General features: G+C 40.4%; 1 protein-coding gene across 1 annotated transcript; it reads left to right on the forward strand.

Annotated features, from left to right (window-relative positions):
- Window positions 1–1,925: 1,925 nt before the first annotated feature.
- On the forward strand, window positions 1,926–20,756 carry nat8l (N-acetyltransferase 8-like). The gene is made up of 3 exons (XM_004079842.5): window positions 1,926–2,426; window positions 3,770–3,934; window positions 14,087–20,756. The coding sequence occupies exons 1-3, from the start codon at window positions 2,123–2,125 to the stop codon at window positions 14,452–14,454; spliced, it is 837 nt and encodes a 278-aa protein (XP_004079890.1). The 5' UTR covers window positions 1,926–2,122; the 3' UTR covers window positions 14,455–20,756.
- Window positions 20,757–20,848: the final 92 nt, after the last annotated feature.

Raw genomic sequence — 20,848 nt, forward strand, 5'->3', positions numbered from 1 at the left:
TTGTGGGCGGGTCCACTGGTGTTGAATAAGGCATTTCCCATCATCCCGTTGTTTACACTCTCTTCCGCTAGCTTACAGCGCCTCACAACGACAACCTAATTTTAGCAGTGGAACAAAAAGGGTGAGAAACATTGGAGCTATCCAGCCATCCCAGTTTTAAGCCAGATACCAGCTCAGACTAGGAAAAAAAAGACATCCATGGATCTACTTGTCTACAAGTGGATGCATCAGACTAGAGCAGAGCAGAGAGCTTTACAGCTTGCCAACTGTACGACCAATGTCTCACCTACAAGCTTTTTTTCAACATCATTTTTTCTCAGCGATTTTAATAAAGAATTTCTCTTTTCTTTCTATATGTCCTCCATCATCAGGAATATGCCACAAGAACACATTAAAAGCCCCATTATTTTGGGCTACAAAGGTGGTTAGCACTCTCACGTCACAGTGAGAGGCCCCTGGCTCAAACACCAGGTTCTTTCTGCGCTGATTTGCTTGTATGTTCTCCTCCTCCATGTGTGGGTTTTCTCCAGTTCAAAAACATGCTTCATAGGTTAATACATAATTCTAAACTGTCTCTCAGGTGTGAGCATGTGCACAATTGCGCAACCTTTTCAAAAACAGACTGGCAAACTGTAAGGGTGTACCCCACCTTTGCCCAACAGCTGTGATAGGCTCCAGCAACCATATGACCCCCAAAAGATGGATTTCTGTTTTTGCAGATATTTCATGAAAATCCAAACTCTTTTTAAAAAGAAAGATGAGCGTCTTTACTGTTTTCTTATGTTGCAACAATTACTGCATCACATTAAAGCATAATTTCCTAGTCCAAAAATATGAATAATACGTACTGCGCATGCCCACAGTATCACTTCACCGGTCTATGCTGCTGATGCTTAGAAAATCCTTTTGAAAGAGAGGTTCTTTTTCAGGGTGCGGAGTGAGGACATTCAGCAGGATGTTTCGACCCTCCTCCTTCACCGCAGCACTCCTGCTGGGAGGAGAGGAAGGGGGAAAAATTGGGGGGTGGATGTAAGCTTATCAATAGCAGGTTGCCTCAGATGATCCAGTTTAAACTAGTTCTGGTTGATGCGGCGGTGCAGAGGCGCGAGCAAAAGCGACTCTCCACCCACTTTCTGGGCTTGAAAGAAAAACTGTTTTGAAGCTACTTTAAAGACAATGACTGAAACTATTTTATGTAGAAATGCGTAACGATTTGGATTGACTGACGTACAGCTTCACCCAAATGCATCTGAATATTTTTTTGCCTCTATTAGTACCAATGAGCTGTCATTAGCATTTATTAACATTTCAATTATATTTTTTTAAGTACAAATCCATCGACAGAGGCACAGTTTTATCAAATGGATGCGAGGGGACAACAAAGGAGCAGCATCAGCATCTCAGCGGTCCCGCTGCTGACACAAATCTCACCACAAAGCCACATCGGTAGATACACGCACAGACGTGATCGTCGTGTGGGGAGTTTTGCACGACAGGAGCAGAGCGGCGGAAGCCGCGGAGGAGCCACTGCAGTGCAGCAGATCTGTCAGTCACCCACATGGAGGCTGCATGCGCACATCCCGCGCGCGCGTCTCCGTCCATGTGCCACTTTATGGCCCAAATGATGAAATGCATGATCCTTCACTGTAAGCAGGGATCGATCTGTGATCCATGCGTCACCTCCCTCCTCTTAGTTGCATTTGGCGTCCTCGCAGCCATTAATCACTAAAAGGAACAGTCAAGACTCTCTGCGCCATCTTCTCCGTGGACCTCACATTGTCGAAATACACACTCCACCAGCACAAACGAGCTCGCCCCCCTCCCCCCTCCGTCCACCAGCATCGTCCAATCTGCGCGGCGCAGAGGACCTCCCCAACCCCTGAACCTGCATCCACCCGCCCCACACGCCTATAAATAGGGCTCGGATCAAACCGGCGGGTCTCGGTCTTCAGAAACTCTCAGGGTTGCAGCAGAACCCCCCCTTTCGTCTCCTCCACCCATCACCGTTTTCCAGGAAAGTCACGCATTTATCATCCATTTCCACTCGCCTCCCCCTCTCCCATCATTCTGTAACCCACCCCAAGACTCGAACTGCAGTTTGCATCTTCTCGCGGCCAGTTGCATGCATTTTTCGTCTCCCAAAATGGTTTGCGAGACTAAGATTGTTGCGGACGAACACGAAGCTATACCTGGGACCAAAAAAGAGGCGATGATGTGGGGGTCTCCCCCCTCCGGCGCGGCTCTAAGCCCCGCCGAGCCCAAGGATGAGAGGAAAGATGGGGTTTTTATCCGAGAGTTTGAGCGCGGGGACGAGGAGGAGGTGCGGCGCATCTTCTGTGAGGGTATCATGGAGCGGATACCCAACACAGCGTTCAGAGGGATCAAGCAGCAGCCCAGGATCCAGTTTTTCTATGCTCTCCTAACAGGTATGTGCGGGCTTTCTCTGTCACTTTTACAAGGCTTTAACAAACTTCATTTATTTCCCCTGTAAACTTGTTTTATAAAATATGTCTGGTGTGCACATAGCCTACATCTTTGCATCATAACGCAGTGAAATCTGCTGCAGCTTTGTTTCACAGCCGTTCCGCTGGCATACCGGCATGTGGCTCCCATACAACAAAGGCATGGCAGGCAAAGCATGGTGCATGTGTGTAACCGCTGCTGATCGTGCCGTGAATGAACGACTGGATTGGATTTAGGATTGGCCCACGGGGTGCGCGCACGTAGCACAAAAAGGAAAACACGCGCGTCTTTGCGCATTCCCATCACAAACAGCAAAATAACCCCCACGGTGTGCGCACGCAGGCAGTCTGCAGGGAGTTTGGCTTCAGTTTAAAAAAAAATAACATAATTTTTTTGCTTTTAACTTTACATACCTAATATATCTATTTTTTGTTCAAGTTTTGTCTTTTTTTGTTCTTTGAAAAATATTTGTTTTTTAATTGTTCAACTTATTTTGATTTTTAACATACCGGTATTTTCTGTCTTAAAACACTTGGGTTATCTCAAGCCAATTCTTGGGTTATTCATCTTCTTGGGTTATTCTTTTGGAGCAAAAGTAATTTTGGAGGTTATATTGGTTTCATTTTATCCCAATTAAAGTTCAAATAGTCAAAATAACCCTAGAAAATAGTCAGTCCACCTTAGGAGCTGGGTTAAAAACAACCTAACTTGGGTTATTTGGTTTTTTTCCACCGTGGAAGGTTTAGTGTGTAAACAAATTGTATTTATGTTCTTCCTGTTTCAACATTTTAAGTGACTTTTTTCTACTTATATACATTTTTAAATCACTTTTTTCTATGCAGCCAATATTTTGACTGGTTGCATGAAATTTCACCTTAAAAATGTAAACATTAACAAAAAAATTGATTTGCTTAACAGAACGATCTTTGTGTCTTATTACCTGCATTGCACGTAACACACGATGCATCAGATACTAGCATCCATGCTGCTTGTGTATTTCCCTTTGCGCCCCCTAGTGCACCCTCTAGTTTGAGTGAAATTTATATTTGTGCAAAAAAAAAAAATGTTTTAAGTGATATTATTGTGTTTTCCTGTGTTTTACCTCACAGTACATCAATGTGTTTTTAAATGACCCAAAGCTCTCTTGTGAACAGAAATGTTTGACTGACCCTAAATGACATGCTGCTGTTTCCCTCTTTCATCTGTCTGTTCGTCTGTCTGTGTTGGGGTCAAGTTCTGCCAGAAATCAAACATGTCATTCTCTCTTCTGACAGGTTTCGTTTACTTTTCTTCCATTTCTCCTTAGTAATGTGCTTTTACGTGACCAAATCTGTCACGCTGACCTGCTGTGCACCACTTATTCTCATGGGTGCGCGCTACTACTACAGCAGGAAAGTAATCCAGAATTATCTGGAGTGTGCTCTGCACACGGACATGGCTGACATCGAGGCTTACTACATGAAACCCACAGGTGAGTCGCAGCAGAAAACGGTGCTTTTTGTGCATGAAAAAAATAAATCAAAAACTCATGTACAGTTTGTCAGAAGGCAATGCTCCCCCTCCACATGTCAGAAATATGAGATACAATAAATAGCTGCTTTAAAAACTCCTAAGACCAAAAACAATCATCAGTTTGATGTTCTCAAGCAGAGCTAAAGAAAGCCATTAAATATGCAGGTCCTCCTCCTTCGTTCCCACCCCTCCTCCCTATCTAGGTCTCATCTCCTTCCCCCACTCGCTTCCTCTTGGCCACTGGGGTGGGGGTAGAGGGCATCACAGGGCTATTGATCGCAAAGATGAGACTGCTGCTGCACTTTCTGCAGTGCAGAGGGCTAGTTTCCTCCAATAAAGTTTCTGATTGTAGAAATCTGTCCTATCTGTCGGAAAATACGTGTTCACCTCAGGGGTTGAACCCCGCTGGGAGACATAGATCGGATTCATTTTCACGCATTCCCCTACCCGGCGCGAGTTAACCCGAGGGGCACTGCCAGCATGAAAAGCAGGTGCCAGTTAAGCCTGTCAATTGGTGCTTTATTGTTGGGTTCTTTCTGACATTGTGCCAGTTGCTTGATAATCCACTGCACACACAATTGCAATTTAGCATTCCCATTATTGCACCAGAGGCTGTGATGGTTCAGAGGGGGTCAAGCCCCACTGCTCCAGGACAATGCCAGTGATCACAACCGTGGTAACTGAACGGGCAGGTGTGGATGAACACCTGAGAGCCCACCTGCAGCTTTTAGGGTCATCCCCCTATGTTCTGATGTAATCCAAACTACTGCCTCAATGGAAAAAATAGTTTTTAGGCACAAAATGTGATGATTGGAGCATTTAAAGGGAACATGAAGTGCTTCTTGGTGTTCCTGTTGTGAGAATTCTTGTAAGGTTTTAAAAGTATAAAAGCAATGGCCATAGAGAAAATAAAAACACTGCTGCTTAACAGTCTAAAATGTGCAGTTTGTAGTCCAAAATTAGCTTGTTTCTTGGTACATTTTCTTTGAAGGCTCACACAACAAAAATATTTAAGCAAATAAGATTAAGAGAAGAGAGGAGATGAGATGTTTTGGGACGACATCTATTATGGATGTTAAGAAGTAAAAGAAAAATTGATCTTTTAGACGATGATAAAATGGATGATCATAAAATGAGAGATTTTAGTTTTTTAAGATCATTCACAACTGACATTAATGTCTGACAAATGTTTACAATAAAAAAGACCAGAAATTGAAGACAACTGTGACGTCAATGAACTCCTTTTCACACGCCTCTACAGGAATGCAATCAATACTTTCAACATGCTGTGCATGAGAATGTCAAAGAAATAGAAAACATGCTGAAAAGAAGCTTTTCTTCATTCTCTGCTTTTCCTGAGAGCAAATAAATCAATACATTATTCGATATGTTCACGACAATATTTTGCACAAATATTGTTCAATTATCAAAAAAACGGATGCATTTTTTTAAAAGGAAAAACTGCAGCAGATGTATTTAAAGAACTAGTTTTATGCGTAACATTTGCTATTTTGCTTAAATGAGATGCCAGAGGAAATGCAACACGTGCCAATAGTGTCATTTTTTTTGTAAGCAGTTATGTTTTAGTAATTTGCTTTTGATTTTAATTCCATGCTTCAAATTCATTTGAACTCATTTGCATTTAGCTGTATTTATAGGCCCTTAAATCAGTGGATTCATTTGGAGGCTCTGTACCTGGATTTTGTTCTGTTTATAGAATTTAAGATTGAGATGCATTATTACAGCTACTGTTGTGGCCATGTAAAAAACAATTACAATATGTCTGAGGCAGGTTCAGCCCACTTTGGATGATTTGTGTGGAATTGAAATTAGAAATTATACGTATTAATTAAGAATGAGAAAAACGAACAAACATGTCCTAATTTAGCACCAAATGAATATTATTTATTATGAGAGCAGGGTTCATTTGATATAAGTAGCATTTTTTTGTTCTTGTAACTCATTTGTTTTGTATAAAGACAGCATTGATAACCCCTCTGTTAAATTTCTTTCCCGTTTTTTTTCCTTTCTTTCTTAAATGAGTCACTGGATAATACATAAAATCTCATTTGTGAATTCTAGTCCCATTTTAAACAAACGTGAAGGACTTATGTTAATGCAGTTTATCATTGCTGAAGTTGTATAATTTAACATTTTGTTGTCCATTCCTAATAATAATACAAAATGCAAAAAGAAACAATATGTTTTGGACAAGTGCAGAAGTATTTTCTTTTTATTTTAGTTTACATTGACTTAAGGAAGGAGCAATTCTATTGAGTCCAAACAAATGTATTAAACTCTCAAACCAGGAAGTCTTCAGTGCCCTTAACGGTTCCTCTAAAGAAGTTCCTAACTCACAGGAGGAGGGTTTTTGATTTGTTTTGTGCCCACATGAGTAAATACACATTGTAGCATTAAATATATAAAGAAGAGTTGTTCCAGAGGAGAGAGCAGCTTCTTCGGCAGGTACCTGCGGTGCTTATTTTAGCTCTGAACGACAGAAAGAGTTAAAACATGGGCAGGAAGAAGGTGAGGCATAAAACGGGAGCACATACGGGAGGGGCGTTTGTATTTTGTATGAGTGAAGAAAAAAAAGATAGAGTGTTTTCTGGTCTGCAGCAAGACAAACTTGGGATATTTCCAACCTGTCAGCTGCAGCATCTGAGAATATCAGTCATCCAGTCTCTATGATGACCTCCTTCGCTCCCTCTCTTTACTCTCAGTATTTTACCTGCACTGAAGGTGTGGAGGAGGCAGAAAACTGACCTAGCCAACAAAACAACCCCTCCTATCATGAAAAATCAAAGTGAGTAGATTTTCTTTGAACAAAAACGGAAACTTTGGCAGAAACTTTGGCATGTATAAACACAAGTTTCTAGAAAACCACCCATGCTATGATCACACCAGGCTTGGGATGTGTTTAAGTACATGCTAAATACACAACCTCAGCAGATGGTGTTCCCACTGGACAAACAGGCTGCAGCATCTTTAGGTTTTCCTTTCTGCTACTCTTTACTTGTGCACCTAAAAGTAAAGAGTCAATGTAAACTAAAATAAAAAAGAAAATACTTCTGCACTAGCTTGTGCACCTACAGTTGGAAGAGGTTTGGTACGAAAGGTTGAAGTGGTCAAATCATCATAAACAAATCATACGTCGCAACTAAATCAGAGTCCCTGATTGGTCAAAGTTCAACCTGGTTTAACTTTCAACTGCATTCAGTGGCCATGCGTTTTGTAAGTAGAAAAAAAAAAACTTGCATAGCTATGCCTGAATGTGGAGTTTTGAACGTAGATGTCAGATGTCAGAGTTCTGTCTCCTCCTCTGGTCACCATCTCCAGAGGACTGAATGGACTACATCTCCCAGCAACCCCCAGCGCACAGATCCTGGATGCCACACACCTGACTCTCATTTGTAATCCCTGACAGTATACTTAAGCACTGCACTGAGCCTCACTCAGTGCGAAGTACTGTTTGTGCCACTCTGCCCACATTACAGAGCGATATATCTGGACCTGATCTTTTGATCCTGTTTTGTCTCTGACTGCGTTTTCCTACCGCCTGCCCCAAATCTCACCTAGGTCCTTACTACTCCTGTTTCTTCTCTGATGCTCTCATGCTTGTTATTGACCCCTGCCTGTATGACCTTGATTTAGCTTTGTGGACTTTTAGCTGAGCTAATAAACCTGCTGCATTTGGAACCAGCCATCTACCCGTTCTTGTGACAGTGGAAGCCTCAAACATGTTTTTACATAGACCTTTCATTGGAAGTGGTTACGCTGCCAAGGCTGATGTGAACATAACATTTGACCAACTAAATGAGTTGGTGTCTATTGTCATTGATATTTATTTTGTATTATTTAATGTTAGCACAAGTTATTAGACTCAGAGACAGACTAGTCCATCACTTTAAGTTTTCTTCTGGTTTGAGTTTCTTGTCTATCCAGTGTTTCTCCCGTCATTAATAATGGATCGTCATCTTTCTAAGCTTGTGTTTTTGCATTCCATTTCAATCAATACTAAAGCACACACTATACAAAAGAGATGTGCTGACCCACTTCTTTAACTGTCACAAAGCTTTTTTTCCCTCACTTTCTTGATGCTCTAGAGATAAAGTGCAATTTTATTCCAGATAAACATTCCTAGATGAGTAAAAGGAGCAGAAATAGTGTAATTTGCTCAAAAGACAACATTTTATAATGACCTCCCCCTTTTTTAATTCAATAATTAAACTAGTAAAAATATGTTTAAGAAAAATCAGTTTAGATGAATCAGCTTATAAACTATCAGCATTTAAAGGTGAAAATTAGAAGTTACGTAGAGCATCTGTGTATCTAGACCACCATAAAGCTCGTTGACCTCTTGTGTGAGGGGGCACATGGAGTGTAGGTTGCAGAAAGAGCAGCCATGTGAAACAACCCCATAATGAGCATGTTTTAAAACTTACACCTGTAAAGCTTACAAACAAACAGACAGTGACACCCTGATAACAAGCAGCAAAAGTAGTTGTTCTCCAATGGAGGTGTTCAGTTGTGTTTGCATGTTGCTCAGAGTGACAATAAACCTATCAGTTCGGCAGGGATTTTTAGATAGAGGTCACAGTGGTGGAAAAGACTTCAATTCGGCATAAATCTCCTGTTTACTGTCACTGTGTTTATATTTGGTACGCGTGTCCTGTGCCTGACAGGCTCTTCCATCAGGTTTTATTTGCACGTGATGGAGCCAGAAACTGCTGATGTGTGCATTCTGAGTGACCGCTAAATGTATTCTGCAACATGAACTCTGACCTGAGAAGCAGGGTGCGTCTTGCATTAGGATGCATCCAGCATCGTGTAAGATTTCTCTTTTTCCAATGCTACATTAGAAATTGATTGCCCTCCCTAAATTAGAACCCAGTCCAACTTTAATCAGCTGATTCTGTGGCAGAGAAAAGCAGCTTTCTCCGCAACAGAATCAGCTGACTTACACTGATCGTTTCAACGGTTGAACAGTTATAAAAGATGAAACACTTTGTGCTATTCATATGTTGCTAACATCTATGGAATTAAAAAAAAATGATCTGCCTATAGTAAAAGTGTCACAAAAAGACGTATACTTTTTAAATCCTTGCAGATCAATTTAGGTGGTGCCATAGAAAAAGACGTGTATCCCTTAAATAGAGCCTTGAGGAACATCTGAACCAATGTTTAAATCTATACATTTATATTCTTGATTTAAAAATAAAAATGTTTTAGAAGATAACATTCATACCTGCATGCATACCTGACTTAAAATTTTTAAAGAGTGCCATTAGTAATGTCATTTTATGGCTCACATTTTAGTGGTGTACACATGGACTTAATGTTCATTGGAAACACAACACACTTTCTGTAAATAGGGGCAGTGGGAATCATGAAAAATGAACAAAACCCCACAAGCTCATGCTGCTGACATCCACAGAGAGCTAAAACAGCACTTGTTTGGGGAAGGGAACCGTAGCACAGAGCGAGGGAGCGTCTAGACCAGTGTTTTTCAACCTTTTTTGAGCCAAGGCACACTTTAACCTTGACAAAAATCCCGCGGCACACCAGCATCCCAAAAAAGAAAACGAGAAACAGTTTGTATTGATCTACAGCCCCTCTGCAATCTCACATGCATTTTTGTGATACTTGTGGCAGAAAAGTCTAGAAGTCACAGCTGTTTTTTCTAAAAGATGTAATAAAAGTTAAATAAGAAGATTTAAAAACTGTTTGATGTGTTTTCGTTGTGGTTTCAAAACGTCAAAGGAAGACTCATTGTACGCTGAGATGCTGTCACTTTAACCCAATGCATCATGGGAGATGTAGTGCAAACAGCCGCCGAACGCAAACAGACTAGCGTCTCTGAGCTTCATGGTTTTGTTCACTTGTTCCACGGTCTGATACCGGATTCTTAGGAAAGACTGGTCTAGACTAAATGCTTATCAACTGGATTACCCCTCTAGGCTTCATCTGAAGCAAAGGAGATTAATCCTGTTAGACTCTGTAAAAGCCATTGCTGCACACACTCTTGTGGGTGTCAGTGTATGTTTACTCTTTGTTTATGGTTTTATGGGGTTCAGATCACATAATTATTAGGCATGATGCACGCCCACTCATATAGAGAGATATTGTTACAATGAAAAATCAGTCTGAGAAATGTCTGGCACTAATTGTGCAGTAATCAGATATTTGTTTGCATTTAAGGATCATTGGAAATGATTTCCAGAAGTCGTCGTGTCTTTACTGCCTGCCTGATGTGTTTTCTTTGTAGACGTCATCTATTTTCTGTCAGATCCCCTCCCCCTCATTAATAATGGCAGATTCCCCATCTTTCCTCTCGCCCTCCTTTGTATTTGGATGCTGTAGCTTCAATAATGGGTCTTTTCAGGCCCACCCTTACTACTGTTAACACAGATGCCCCACTGTTTTCCTCCTTAGCTCAATCCTTCTTTCAGACAGAGATGAATGAGTTTGTCGTCTTTGTCTCTCTTCTTCCATGTCCATTTTCTGAGTGAGTAAGCTCATTCAGTCCGCTTGCACACAGATACCAAAACTATGGCTGTGCACTGTATTGACACTGTAGTTAATGCAGCTGCTGAACTGCAGCAACAGGGAGCTGAATGCTCAAAAGAGGTGTCACTTTTATTTCTCCAGGATGTCTTTTGGTGGCCTCATACCAATGCAGCCTCTCCCTTTTTTACTATACTATAGTATAGAAAATATAAAGCATCAGATTAACTTTTATTGCATTCTAGTATCCCTTTTATTTTGAAAAGTACCTGGAATAGAGCATCTATTGCCTTTCAAAGTAAAGCACCTCCAATCCTCCTATAAGACTTTTAAACATCAGTCGTAACATAGAAGCTACAGTTGAACCCTATATTGATGTCATATTTAAAACCTGCATTTCTGAGAGCCTCATTAATATGATCTAAACTTTCCTTAATAATCCATGGCTTAAAACTTGGTCTGCGTTTTCTGCCCTGTAGTTTATTATCATTCCACTAGAGGCAGTAGAAGAGCTTTTCCTGCTCATTTCAAAACGACTGCTTCCATAAAACGTTTGGCGAAAAAAAGTTTTGCTGATTTTCAAAGTTTTATGCTGGAATAACTCATGTATTGCTATTTATTTATTCAAATGACTACTTGCTGTATTGAAAAATACCAAATTTGTTGATAATTAATTCTTTATAAGCCAGTTACACCATGTTACAAATGTTTGGATCAGATTTGAGACAGTAGGTGGGGGGCTTTTTTCCTGAACACTCAAGTCAATGTTTTACATCTCAAACTAACATTTTTTACAGCAAAAACTCAACCAAATCACCCGATAATTCATAATTGATGATTTATCGCTCATATGGCAATTTATTTTGTGGATTTCATCAAAGGATTTAAAAACATTTCAATTAAAAAAATGATTTTTTTTCCTGTCAACTCTTTGATTAAGTGGGCTTTACAAAATTAAGAAAAATGGTAAAAAAATATATATATTAAAAAATTTTTTTCAGTTTAATTAAGTCTAAAATTAAATTGAATATAATTAAAAACCTGAAATGACAACATGTGGTTCAGAAAACCCAGATTTAAAAAAAGTCCCTGTTGAGAAAATGTTAGTGTGCCTTTTAAAGCACATTTTATTTTTGGATTAATCTACAGATAACACTCATATGAAGCACTTAATCGTCCCCTTTAATAGAGAAAAAACATAGCCTTTAATCCTTGGACCCCTGGGCAGTGATGTTAGAGGGATTAGCACTCGATACACCCTTCTTAGCTTTCATTAGAAAAGAGGGGTAGGAGGGAGGGAAAAGAAGACTTTTTTTTGTAATCGGTGTCCTCTATGATCTCAGAAATATTTCTGATACCCAGTTGAGTAATGTGATCAGCAGACTGTGGAGCGGGGAGGCAGGACAGCCCTCTCTGAGCATGTCCTCATTCCTGGTACTGGCTCAGCTCAGACAGATGGTCACTCAAGCACAGCAAGCATAATGATGGAGGTGACCCTGCATTTATTATCCATTAAAAATAGTAAACAGCGCAAGAGAATTCAAGAAATGCTCTTAACTTTTTGACACTGCTCCAATTCATAAATGTTTTTTCAAGTTCTTTTTTTGTAAAGGCTCAACAGCAATAATATTTAATTTCTGACAACAGACTGCAGGATGCTTCATTTTGCTTTTTTATAGAGCATTTTTAAAGTTTCTAGTTAACAGCATTTCAGAACGTCTCAACCCCCTCAATGTAGATTATGAGCCTCTCTAAAGCTACAGGGCATGTGAAGGGCATTTGTGTTTGCGCTAAATGCGGATTCTTGAACGTGATGTTCACACTGTACAAGCAGGGAGGGGCTTCTTCTTCTTCCTTTTCTTCTGTTTGCCAGCTCATGTCACCACCTACAATTGTGTGAAATGTCAACATGGTGCAAATCTCAGGTCTATTACGGTACATGAAAAACTTGGTGTCAAACCGCAATCATTAAATTCACCTTTATTATTAACTTTCAATTGGATGGCAATTCCATGAATTAAAAAGGACACCATCTATACGTCACAGTTAAATCTTAGCCCCTGATTGGTCAAAGTTTGACATGATTTCACTTTCAATCTGCATTCAATGGCCACGCGTTTTGTACGTAGAACTAAAAAACGGTTTTAAAAATGTGTGTAGCAACGCATAAACTCACGAGTTTTAAACCCGGAAGCCCGAAACGGGCATTTATGTGTGGTTACATAGACTTTTCATTGAAAGTGGCAGCTTGAACGAGCGTTGCAGAAGGCGGTGTAAACGTAGTTTAACAGTTTAGCGAGCTGGTTACATATTATTTGACTCCATGCCCTCCAACTGGCACGCCACTGTTTTTGATTCAGTCATATTAACGACTGGCTCTGTTCAAAGCAGGCTGGCAGGGGCATCAAGAGCCTTCAGCTCCATGTCATTTTGACCACCTGTTTGTGAGATTGAACTGAAACAAATGGGGTCATGGGGAGAGGTGTGAAAGAGCATCAAGTCAGAGTGACAGAACAGAGATCTGAGGCCTGAGGACAGCAGGTCTGCAGGTCAGATCCTGGCACTCGTGCACGATTTAGGTTTATCTGTAGAAGGACTGCTCAGGCTGGAAAAAAAAACCTGCTGTCGGCACATTGTGTTGTAGTGAAAATGGAAATCTAAATGCAACAACAACAGAGGATGTTTATCACCTTCAAAGATTATAATTGTTACAGAAGCTTAATCCAATGCCATCTCTAGCAACACTGATGCTTTGAAAACCACAAAATAATTGACTTTAACAAGGAAGAATGCTTACCAAACATGTCATCTAAAATATAGGTAAATAGTTGTGATGTAAATGGTGAATGTTTGTAGCTTATATTTACTTTACATTCAGAACAAATTGTTTCAAAACAAGTAGTTGGAATTTGGAGGTCGTACCTTTTCAATCCTACTGTGGGGGTGCATTGTCAGCGAACATTTGACTCATGTTCTTTAAGAGTTTAGCTAACTAAACTTACTCTAAACATGTAAAACAGAACAGGTCGGTGGATAAATATTCTATTTAGGCTGCTTTAAAAAGGAAACTGGAGTGAAATTCCTGTAACAATGAAGAGAAGTGTTTTCTTTTGGTCTTTCTAATGCAGAGAAGAGTCTTAAATGCTCCTCTGTCATGTATCTGCACTCTTTGCTCATCTTATCTGTGAGTGACCGCTCCATTACGCCGGAGCTTTTAATCAACAGAGCCTTCGCAGTGGCTAATACCATTAGGCTCTGCGAGCCTCTGCTCTCTGCCCAGCTCATTCATCAACTTCCTTCCTCCTGTCCTCAATTTCCTTTAGAACAGAAGAACACAATGCTGCTGCTATTGGCACAGGCGACCTCGTCCAACAACCTTCTTGCATCTTTTTTGACAAAGTCTGTTTTCTAAAACAATTTTTGTCTCGTCCAGAACAATCCATTCATACTATCGGTGTTTGAGCAACAAAGACCAAAATAAAGACTGTTTTTACGGGTGATCTCAAAGCTCCAGTTTGACTTTTCCAGTGAAACTATTCTGATGTTCTTCTAAGAAGTTTGCTGTGATGTTTTAAATGTGTGATCCTTTGTTTTGTTCTGTCAGGCTCCTGTTTCTGGGTGGCGATCCTGGAGGGGCACATAGTGGGCATTGTGGCGGCTCGGGGTCACGAAGAGGATAACGCCGTGGAGCTGCGGCGCATGTCGGTGGACTCCCGCTACCGCGGCAAGGGGATTGCAAAGGCCCTGGGCCGCCGTGTCCTGGAGTACGCTGTGCGCAACAACTACGCTGCCGTGGTCCTCGGCACAACGGCCGTCAAGCTGGCTGCCCACAAGCTGTACGAGTCACTGGGTTTCTGCAGAACGGGCCAGAGCGAAAACCACAGGCTACCCGGAATGAGCCGCTCTCCACTGGAGAGGCTCTTCTTCCAGATCCGCCACAGCCAGTACCGCCTGCAGCTCCGTGAGGAGTGAGAGGTGATCGGAGGAGAGAGGGAGATGGAGAGGGGGAGACGGTGGAGGCGGAGAAGAGGGACAGAGAGAGCAACATCCCTCCTTCACCTGAGGGCCCCGGCTGCATCCTCTCTGACAGCTTTTATTTATTTTCTGTCACTATATCGCTAAGCAACAACTCTGCTGTTACACCGTAAAGTCACTAACGTTTTGGTTACGTTCCTGCTTCTTTTGCTGTTTTTATAATATATTTTCATATTTTGAATACAAGTTTGTTTCTTTACACTATTTTTCTATTTTTATTTACCCCTCCATTTCCATTGTGGAAGAAACTGACCTTTTCAGACGGCATCTAACTAAGAAACCTTTTAAGCTCCTATAGCCTCAAGATTGCATTGTTCAGACCTAAGTCCTTTATCATCATCAAATGTTGTCCCACCATTTTACTACTAACCCCTCCCTTCAAACTTCCCTAAATGTTCCCACAGAACCCCCTTAGCCTGATTGGTTTAGCCCCAGACGAGAGCAGCATGACATTTGCCTGATTTTTGGGGATAGGGTGGAAGTCTTTAAGAGAAAAGACACACATCCAAAGTGTTTGGCTAAAGCACACGTTCCTTACAGCCTTGTTACACTTTGCATGTGTATCATGTGGCCTCAAACACAAGTCATTTTGGCTGTCAGCCATTCCCTCAAGACACCATCTTGAACCGCAGCAGGAGCGTGTTTCTGAGCCCTGAAGCGAGATAGAGCCCTGACAGGATGGTGAGCGGAACATGTGCTGCGTCTCCTGCCAGTAATTGGAATCAACGCCGTGCATCTTCCTCGCACGCACCCCTCTCAGCTCTCCTCATTTTCTGTTTAATGATCTTTTCTGCTGTTTTTGTCATTTCATCACTCCTTTTATTCCACACTGGAGATGAAGAGAGGGCCTCTGATTGGTTGAGGTGAAAGAAGGGTGGAGCTTTCTCTGCTAAAGTTCTCAAGCCACAATAAAGCTGAAGCTCAGAGCTTGTGTGTGTGTGTGTGTGAATGCATGTATGACTGCTGCGTAGCATGTCACTGAATGTGTGTGTGTGTCTATAGATGAGGCTTGACACAAACAAGCCTCTACAGTACGTGCTGAACTTTTTATTTAGCTTAGATATAAAAAGGTTTCCCTAACTTAACAGTACTACTTTTTACGTACCTATAAACTGTTTACTGATTGAATTAGGATACAATCTAACATTTTTTTATTTGTTGCCAATTAAACCAATCATTTCAGATTTTATAATAAAAAACAAAAACTTGCCACATCTAAATATGCAAATGTTATCAAAACTACAATTTCTAGCTTAATTCAGGTGAGAAAACTAGTTGGATACGACACAGCAATACTTGCAAACCTGCAGTTCATGACTGAGCACAAAGATAAAAAAGATCATAATCTAGACTGATATTTTCCCTTCTTCACATTTGTAGGGTACATGTAGGTTAACACTTATGTAGCAAACGTTAATGTTTCACACAAGGGTCTTGTCTTCAATGTTCCTGACAAACAAAATCAGCTCTTAAAACTCCCATCAAACCGTTGGTACAAAGTGAAACAAAATAAGCACACAAATGTCAAAAAGAGAGAAAGTATTACAAAGTTTTTGTCCCAATGTTCTCACCAACCATCCATTCTTACAAACCCTTAAGACTCTTCCCTTTTCATGAATCTGTCTGCAACCCTGGGTGAGACCAACCCCTTCTACATAAAAGCCCACATCTCCTCCATTCAGAACCTCATCCATTCCCGCTCCACCTCTGCATGTGCCCTGAAGTCTTGCTGCACTGCTTTAGTTTGAAGCTTGTTGGACCAGCTCTAGAGCCCGTCCCCGTTCTCCTGTCGTCTAGGCAGTGTGACGCCCCCTCTGCAACAGGACAGGCTGGTGGGAGGACGTTGCACATCAAGTGCAGTTGTGCGTGCATGTGCTGTGATGCAAAGCAATGGGGGACTGACAGAGAATGTGTGTGTTGCAGCAGACAATAGGCTCGCCAGCTGCAGCACTGCCTGGATGACGTTATGCCTGCCAACCAACCAACTGTAGAATGCAAAAAACAATGCAAGTGTGGCATGTCTCTGTGCCCAGCGTGTGAACGGTGCCTGCCTTGGAGAAGCGCAGAATAACAACAACATATATGTACTATACTAATATATATATATATATAAATATATGTATGTGTGTGTGTGTTTATGTATACACACAAACAAACATGAAAATGGCAAGCCTCTTTTTTAAGAGTAACATGTAAAACAAATGTGTTTTTCTGATCTAAAAGAAAAAAACAAAGAACCTTTGCATGAATCGTGTTTTTGAATGCCACTGTATCTGTAAAGGGAGAAACTCTACATGACATACAATTAAAAGTTGTAGTTTTTAGAGGCTTTATATTACTTTAACTTGCATTCATTCCTTTCTCATTACGACTGAAGTGTTAAATGTAATACCAGCCACAAAAACAAGATCTTAAACATTCTTTCGAGGCAGCCAAGCATCGTTTAGCAGCTATCCTAAAAACCCTTGCAGTATTTGAAATCAGCCATGTAGCTTTAGTTTCCCTCTTTAACCTCAGACGGAGGTTCCATGCATGGAATCGTCATATCTTTTATTCATCAGTTTATGACAACATTTTTAAAGTGGGTATTTAACCTCATGGCACTAGCCCACGGTGTAAAATCCCTCAGCTTGTTACAAACATAAATCCGCAGGGTGATCCAGGTCATTTGCTGTGCTTCCTGTTCAATGCCATCAAACGTCTAAAAATATACATGTTTGTGTTGTTCAAACTTCAAATTGGACCACGTTATACGTCGTTAAAAATGGACTCATGGGATAGGCTGGGGCTTCTTCTTTCACTCATTCTTAACATAGAAATAACATGAACCCTGGTAACTAAAGTCATTTCTATTTTGTGAATTCATACTTTTGAAAAATATGCAGAAGCCCTTTTGGATCATTTCACTGAGCTGACATGAGGAAGATGCCTCACATCCTTTATATCGCAATTATTATTGATCTGCTTTATGCTTCAGATTTGATTAATCTACGGCTCTACCATCTATTAAATAAGGAATATGATTGGGCTATATCAGAGGCAAATATAAAAGAAGTCATACACATGGTCAACTTTTAGGCCTCACAGAATCAAACATTAATGTGAGAGCAGAAAGTTTGGCTATAATTTATGCAAAAACATCAGAGCACAGTCTGTTCCATGACAGATACAAGAAAACTGTTTCGAATCAAAGAAGTTCCTTTTATGTTAATCTGTTACAAACTCCTTCATGTATACGAGGAAAAGACTTTTTAGAGGCCCTTTGCACTGCAACCCATCGCTGGATTTCAAACACCACACTGACCCAATTTTAGCCTAGGATTTTCTTCTATATTCACTGAAGTACTGATATCTTTATGCATTGACCTTGGATTCCTCCAGTAGGAATGTTTCCAATTCTATGCTTAAATGTTCTGCTGATGTACAATCCAGAATTAATCTTGCGTCTTTTGTCTGGATTGTTTTTGTTGGGAATGCAAGTGACCTTTGGAGGAGTTTCAAGACAGTCTGCTGTATCGTTGCCTTTGTTCAACAAAAACTATTTTGGTGCTTTCAAACTTTGAAAAGATTATAAAAATGATTAAATAAATAAATAAAAGGGGCAAAAACTAATTTATAGAAGCAAAAACTAATCTCCAGCATTTTTGAAATTTAATAGTAAAACTGTCACTTTTGAAAAAAAAAACTTTTCTTTAGTTTGTTAACGAAAAAGCAGTATTTTAGTCAAAATTTCACAAATGTACAGACCCTGTTGGGTTACTCTGATGGTGTCCCTGCTCCATAAGTTTAAAGTCCCACTCCAATCATCTTTTGATCCTTTTTAAAAGTGTTCCCAGTGGTCTCATAATTATGAATATGCTGTTTTTAGCCCAAATCAGAAAATCTGTTGTTTTCTAGGACATAGTTTCTGCAGAGCGGCAGTAGTTCATTAGAAATTCTCCACTGAGTTGTTAGTGTTGAACAACTCTGCCCCCCCCCTTGCCACATCTCTGGTTTTGAGAGCTCGGAGAAGGAAGCTTGTGGCCCACCCAGCGCTTTTTCTACATCACAAATTTATCAAATGGCATGTTTCCTCTGCTCCTGATTCACAACAATTTGAATTAAGAAATACCCACAAATTAAGCTTAATTTTCTTTAGAAAAACGCCAAAAGAACATGTTAAAAAAACTTCAAAGTCACAATTTTCATTGGAATGAGTCTTTAAGGAACGATCCGCCAAAGGCATGAACTTAAACTGCCGATGTTTCCTTTAAAAATTTGTCTTGGTTGCTTTTTACTTTATGTATGTAAAGAAAAGTGGAAAAAAGAACTGTCTGTGATGCAATAACTACCCCCAGAGCTGGTGTAAATAGCTGTATGTCTACTGACTGTCAATGTTTTCTTTTTTACCACCTGTCATATTTGCTGGTTGGACGAAGCTTGTCTCGGATAAAGGTTGCTGGCTGGAATGTTCCACCTAAAGAGGAGGCGAAGGGAGGAATGTGCTACACTGGCAGTCTAAAGAGGGGGTGCGTGGGGCAGAGGAGGTCTGCAGCCACACAGCTCCACAGCATAGAATCCCTCTCTCTCTACCTCCGCTGTTGATTTTGTGACAAAAACAAAGACTCTGGACTGAGGCCACAAGTGCCAAATACACAGAAGCACTTGTAGCATAAGTGTATCATGTTGTGCTGAGAGTTTTGATTTGCTTGGTTTTGTTTTCTTACCAAGGCTATGGATAAAGAATCTCCTGTGTGATGAATGTGCATACAGGAAATGACAATGTAATGTAAAATCCATGCTGCATGGCATCCGTACTTTAGATGTGTAGACTTGCCAAGAATGAAAGTACCTGCTGCTTTTATAGCCCCTCATACATTTATATTTTGTTGAACCCAAACCTGATCGGTCGGATTTGAAAAACAGACTGTGCATGTGCCACCTTATCGAGCAATAAGTACAAAAATGTTTTACCTGAAACCTAAAAAATGCTGCATTCATTTCCTTTCTGTAGTACCTGTGTGCAGCGGTGATGCCATTACAGTAAGATGGAAACTCACACCAAAATCTAAAGGAAAGTTTTAACAATTTCCAGTTTTTTAGGGTTTTTCACTCAAAAGTGTCAAAGAGTTGCTTTTTAAGTCGAGTGCACATTTGACACCTATGAAGAAAATAAGTACAATAGATGCAAAAGAATGAGAAGCTCAAGCAGACAGGGAAGGAAAAGACACAGGCGCTCTGAAAGCGTTATAAGCTGCAAATCCTTGTAATGAATTCAACCACACTTCTAAAAACTATAAAGAAGAGCTGATTTGCTGCAGATGTCTTTAAAATTTATCAGCATCTTCTACAAGTAATATTCAAATCCATTTTCAAATATTCAACATTCACTTTACTATTTGTAGTACCTCTAGATTATTTTCTTTTGCTTTTATAACCAACACTGTAAAATGTATAGAAATATTTTTTTAAAATACTCCTTGGTTGTGCAGGCGGAATAATCTTTACCAGCTTTTTCAGAAGGGAAGTGCTCAGCGTCTTTGTTTCTCAGTAATGGTTCAGATGCAGCCTTTCCTTGTCCTGCCTGTCTGCTTGAACTCTCAGGAGCAGCAGCTCTCTTAACTAATAGCACACACCAGCTCATGAATATCATACAGCCACTCTCCAGCCGCAGCAAGCTGATGCAGAGCAGCACCAGTCATGGCAGATTTTTTTGTTGCCAGGAAACCAAGAAACACAAAGCACAGCATGGGGCTGATATGCAGCCACGGAGTCAGATGGATGGACCTTTTAGGGTTTGGACAAAGGAGTCTGGCCGCCAATAAGGGGGAACTTTGAACTTGAGTTTGGAACGCTGACCCCAAAGTTTGGGTTAGCTTCGTGGCAGAATCAGCAGAAAGAATGAAGTTTCACCCCTAGACGGTGGCATTCGATTCAAATGTTAACCAGATCTGAAGGCAGATGGGGGCAAAGGAAAAGCCGGTTCATTCATTCTACTCTGAAGTCACTGAAACTGCAGCGGCAACCTGACTTTCTTCATTCAATCTATCTGCTTTTAGTTTTTTTATGCTATTCTTTTTGAAAACTGCTGTATTACAACATCGGGACTAGTACTATTATTATTGTATCTATTAACTCTTTCTTTTATACTGACAAGACTGAAATTGTATAGATGTAAAGATGGGATATCTTGAATTATGAAATGACCGAGACATGGATGTACATATACTGTATTAATTAAAAAAAAACAACGCTTTAAACTTTTACTTTTCAACAGTAAAATGTGTCCCCCCCCCCAACAGTCTATAAGAAGACAAAACATATAACAATCACTTTAGGACAGATAGCTGCT

Source organism: Oryzias latipes, chromosome 18 (genome assembly GCF_053564925.1).
Source record: "Oryzias latipes strain Hd-rR chromosome 18, Olatipes_Hd-rR_3.1".
NCBI lineage: Eukaryota > Metazoa > Chordata > Actinopteri > Beloniformes > Adrianichthyidae > Oryzias > Oryzias latipes.